This window comes from Acanthisitta chloris, unplaced genomic scaffold (genome assembly GCF_000695815.1).
Source record: "Acanthisitta chloris isolate BGI_N310 unplaced genomic scaffold, ASM69581v1 scaffold44230, whole genome shotgun sequence".
NCBI classification, from domain to species: domain Eukaryota; kingdom Metazoa; phylum Chordata; class Aves; order Passeriformes; family Acanthisittidae; genus Acanthisitta; species Acanthisitta chloris.
Genome location: NW_008653099.1, coordinates 1,828 through 7,150, shown reverse-complemented (window position 1 = coordinate 7,150; position 5,323 = coordinate 1,828). Strand labels below are relative to the sequence as shown.

Sequence of the window (5,323 nt, the reverse complement as noted above, 5' to 3'; positions counted from 1 at the left end):
TTCCTGCTGCTCGCTCATTACTGCCTGAATATTAACTTCTCCCAAGTCTCCTAATGACTTACATCTCTGACACTTAACAGCAATCTGAAGGATTTTTGGTATAAACAAGCTTTAGCCTCCAAAGCTTTCCTGTACACAGACAGTCTATATGCTAACCAATCTAATGTAATTCCAGACTGGAAGAGAACAGCCTTGTAAAACAGACCTCCACCTTTCAGATTACTTTTTTCCCCACAGGATTAGGGTCAAGGCTGAAGGGACATTTAAACTCCAAAACCAAAACTCTTCAGTGCATGAGTTCACCATATAATAGATACAAACCACACAGACAGAATTGGGTGAACAACTCACTCATGATCCAAGGGACTTGGAATATTCTCTCCTTCAAACTGCATCTCCAGAATTTTCTCAAAGTCGTCCAGCCGTTGCTCTGTGTTCTCTATGTGAGCTGGCAAGTGGCAGTTCATGAAACAAATGGTGTGCCCATAGAGGGCCAAGCGAATGCTGACTCCTCCTTTGTTCCCCTGGGAAAGATGGACAACATTCCCTGAAACTACAGCCAATGCCTGCAAACCTAACTGTTAACACCACCTATACATTTTTAAATCTTGCTGTTCAGATTTAAATCAATGCAATTTCTTCCTACAGCAGTTGTTGTGTGTCAGCCAATAAACTGCTGAAGTTATGGTCTGTGCCGTGCACTTGCACACGAGGCTCAAACAAACGAGTCTCACTGCTTGTCAGCTCATACATTTTTAATTACACCAAATCTTCTCTCTCTCACCACGAAATCCTTTAGGGGGTCACAGCACCATAAGTAAGCAAGGCAACCAAGTGTCAGGCACGTCCTTACCCAGTATCCATACAGGCCTGTGCGCATGTAGTGGGTGTGCACGTCCCGGATGAAGGGAAGGTGGATGTGCTTCACAAAGATCAGAAGCAGCAACCCCTGCATGCGGACAGAGGACAGCTGGAAGAGACATGCAAGAGGGAATGGTCATTTCCAGGGAGGTAGTTGGAATTCCTTGGGTCTACTTCATAGGAGGTTTTGAGTGAAGTCATGTAATTCCCTGGCCAAGCCTGGCTTCAATACAGCAACACAGGGAACGCAGACACATCCCAGTGCTGCGAAGAACACATTCCATGGCAGACCTGCTTAGAAACAATTCTCATCAATAGCTCAACTAATTAAAATCTGAAGTTGCCTTCAAACCACGTATCTGCCCAAACCTCTTTCAAGACCTTTCTTCTGCCTCACCAGCCTCTTGTTCCTATTGTTGAGCATCATGTTCAAGAACCAAATCTGTGACTTTCACCTATAATCTCAATAGCTCACACCTACAAGTCCTCCAACAGCAAGTTTTATCATGCTGAGCCATCCTTCAGCTAAATGCCATTAAACTCCTGAAAAGCACAGCAGTTAATTCTAGGCATCTGCACAAACAATGAGCTGCAACCAGCAGTAACTCCTGCCTGCAGTGCCTGTAAAAACTGATTTACCCAACACTTCCAAAGCCAGGATGCTCAGGGAGCACATAACACACGTGGTTTTTTTGTGGTTTGGGGTTTTTTTGTGTGTGTGGAAATAGTCTAATAAAGATGTTCCTCATTGAAAATATATGGGCTTGACAGTGTTCCTGGCATGAGGCACAAAATTCATTTGAAGTGTTTGTTTTAATGATAATGATTCAATTTAAAATACAGACATTGAAATTTATTGTTTGTAGTTCAATTTTATGCTGGATGAACTTAGAAAAAAATCGACACAAGAATAAAACCTGCTGTTAGGAATAACACTGACTACACAACTGCTGGAGAAGTACATAAACTCAGCCCCAAATTTAAAACAGAATTCCTCCTCTCTCTGTCTCCACAACTACACAATTAAAGGATTTCAGAATAGGTGTTTTCATTGCCCTTGAACCCAACAAAATACTAAACAATATACTGCAACAATGCATTGCAATCACTAGACAATGCATAAATATTTTAGCAACCATCACTCTCCTTTCCATAATTACATTAATGAGACCAAGATCTTCCAGTCCCTTTATTATTTGCTTCATTTCATTCTGCTCTGCCCAGTCCCCAGACATTTCTCAAGAGCCACATGAAGCCTCTTCTCTCTGTAGGTTTTTACTAACAGTACACAACTGATCCCTCCTCTGTTGGAACTAGCACTAGTGCCAAATCCAGCAAAGACCTTGCACAGAGGGGATGTGATTATATTTGTGGTGCAAGAACTGACACCAACCAACTTAACATTCTGAAAAGGGACTTAATGCTCTGAAGGGATTGGAGCACAAGCGCCATGAGGAGAGGCTGAGGGAGCTGGGGGTGTTCAGCCTGGAGAAGAGGAGGCTCAGGGGAGACCTTATCACCCTCTGCAACTCCCTGACAGGAGGTTGGAGTCAGGTGGGGGTTGGTCTCTTCTCCCAGGCAACCAGCAGGAGGACAAAAGGGCACAGACTCAAGCTCTGCCAGGGGAGGGTTAGGTTGGGTATTAGGAAGAGATTTTTTCCAGAGAGAGTGCTCAGGCATTGGAATGTGCTGCCCAGGGAGGTGGTGGATTCACCATCCCTGGAAGTTTTCAAGATGAAACTGGATGTGGCACTTAGTGCCATGGCCTAGTAACCATGATGGGGTTGGACTTGATGATCTTGGAGGTCTTTTCCATCCCCACTGATTCTATGATTCTATGAAAACAGACCCTGTTAGTGAAGGGACAGAACATCCCAGGGATGACAACTACCACAATACACCCAACCTTGTCACAGGTCAGCCAAGGGGTAACTGCTCCTCTCCTCCTCAGCCAACTTCCTGGCTCAGTCCTAGCATGACCTCTCCTTGCTGCCTGTTTTGATTCTGACCTGGCCTGACAGCCCCCTCTTATTATCAGAGCTACTCAAGCCCTGCTGAAAGCCATTAGGTGGCAGCAGCCATTCATTAGTGTGTCCAAACTGCCACATTCATAAATCAGAATTCAGAGTCAGCCATGCATACCACCAGGAATTCTTTTAACTGCCTCTCTGCAGGGCCTGGATGTCAGCCCACAGCCAGATTTTGAGTGTTTATCAGCAATGACTTACACCAGAATGAACAATGTGGTTTTTTTCCTTTTTGTAATTCCCAATGGGTCCTTTGTTTTGTTTAATTACAATTGAAAGAATGGCATGACTAGTGAGTCTGATTAGCATGCAGATAATACAATCATCTCAGCAAAATCGACCTGAAATAATACTTGGTTTAGAAAACCAAGACAACATTCAAAAGGCTTTTAATTTCTCTTTATTAGAGAAATTCAGGATATCCTCCTATGTTTACTGTTTGCACTATTAAAATTGCCAGCACTTTAGCTCTTGTTATGCCTCAGATATCACCCCAAAGTCTTGTCATTTACACATCATACAATGCTATAGGTCTTCAATCAAATACAAAGCCCTCAGATAAATACACATACCCACTAACATCCTGTTTTACATACATGCAATTTATTTTCACCTGCAAACAAGATGGGGAAAAAAATAAAAATAAATAGGAACCTTACCAATCCTAAGGAAAATCACTGCTATTGCTTGGGACATTTATTAGAAGCATCAATACAGTTCCCCAATATTGCACTGAGCAAAAAACTTTTCTACAAACAAGAGAGAGACAGAGAGATTGTGGCCTCAGGAAATATGCTGTTGAGTGTAAGTTCACAATTCATTTAAACAATCCTCAGGACTCTGTTCCTTGAGAACGTGTTCTTATTAGGACAGGAGTATTTCTACTCATCACATGGTTCTGCAGCACCTCACAGGCCACTGTCACTGAACAGCTTTTTGGTGCTTGGCATCCAGGATGCAAAAGCATCAAAACTGCTCAGCTATTCCCAATGAGACATGAAAAAAACAGATGTCCAAATTTTACTGCCAAAATTCAAGATATTATTATCAATAGAGAAAAAATAAAATTGCCTTCATCAACAAAGCAGGAAAACGTGTGATGGAGAATCACTTCTAACATACAGGTACCTATGGAAGTGACTGACAACTGCAAAAACCACCAATAACAACTATGGAGAGTCTGAGGAAGAAAAAGAGATGTAAATAATTACCTTGATATAACCCAAGGGAGACAATACAGTCATGAAAAAAATGCTCCATGGATCATCAAATGCCAAATCAGACAGAAAATTCGTGATTCTTGAGTTCACCTCCTGTAAGCTGAATACATCAAGATAAGTCACACTGCATCAGCTGGTTTTGACAGGTTTCATATCAACTTTGCAGAACACAGACCACAACTCCCAAACAGATCTCTCTAAGCTTATGTCAGAAATTTCTTGCTGCTCAGTCTCTCACCACAAGCAGTTTAACCCACCAACAGGTCTAACACATCTAACACAGAGGTAAGCAAAGCTAAAGGAGCTTATATAGACCTGAAGAGTTCTAGACGATGTTAGACTCAAGATATGTTGTAACAAATAACCTGTCAAGACTTTTAAAATCTCAAGAAACTTTGGTAAACATGATGGCAGATTGTACCTAATAAGCTAATTTCCTTAAAACATGCTGAATTTTGCATAACTTTCATATCAAGATGAACATGTCTCTATATGCCAACAAAGAAACAGCAGCCAAAAGCTTTTTGTGTGTTTAGAAGAAAAGGTATTTGGTCACAAAACAACAGCAGAAAGAAGATTATCCCGATATAAATTAGCTCTGTTCAATGTTAGTAGTCAGTTAGTTAGACTAATTTAGTCCTCACCTTCTGCTAGCACTAGTATTAGTGCAAGTCCCAGTGATTCACATCACACAGCCCTCCCAGCACACTGTAAGCTGTTGAAACTTATCAGTTTTGCAATAAGCTCACAAAGCAAGTTCTTTAATATGCACTTACCCTATAACATACATATCCATGGTCGGGCCCAGAGAATTGAGCTGAAGTAAACTAGTGACATCAGGAGGTGGAGAGGCTGTGCCCACATTCCAGGTAACTAAGTGTAGTCTAGAAACAAACAAAAACCACACAAAACCAATGCTGAATTCAAATGTGAACAGGCAACCAATCCTAAGAGCATCTAAATTCCCCAGCGAGTTTCTGTCTACAGAAAACAAAGATTTTCTGTCACTTTTCATCACTCAAAAATCTAGCACTGAAAAAACCTCAACCCCACCACAACAACAGTCAAGGTGAGGAAACAGAACCTGAATTCTTGCCACTTATCCTTCAGCTTTTTCCCCCAGATGAGGAAAGCTTCATCTAGAGTGCGAGACACTTTTTCATGGACTTCATCATCAGAGCTGATGTCCTCCACACAGGCCATGAGCTGTGCCAC

General features: G+C 41.8%; 1 protein-coding gene across 1 annotated transcript in view; it reads right to left on the bottom strand.

Annotated features, from left to right (window-relative positions):
- INPP5K (inositol polyphosphate-5-phosphatase K) overlaps positions 1-4,988 on the bottom strand; it is an 11,948-nt gene extending 6,960 nt beyond the window's left edge. Inside the window, exons 1-4 of the mRNA XM_009079348.1 lie at positions 4,885-4,988; positions 4,100-4,208; positions 854-970; positions 352-524 (exon numbers count right to left, since the gene is read on the bottom strand). Coding sequence (XP_009077596.1) covers positions 352-524; positions 854-970; positions 4,100-4,208; positions 4,885-4,904 — 419 coding nt within the window. The 5' untranslated portion in view covers positions 4,905-4,988. The remainder of the gene's footprint in view (positions 1-351; positions 525-853; positions 971-4,099; positions 4,209-4,884) is intronic.
- Between the last annotated feature and the right edge of the window lie 335 nt (positions 4,989-5,323).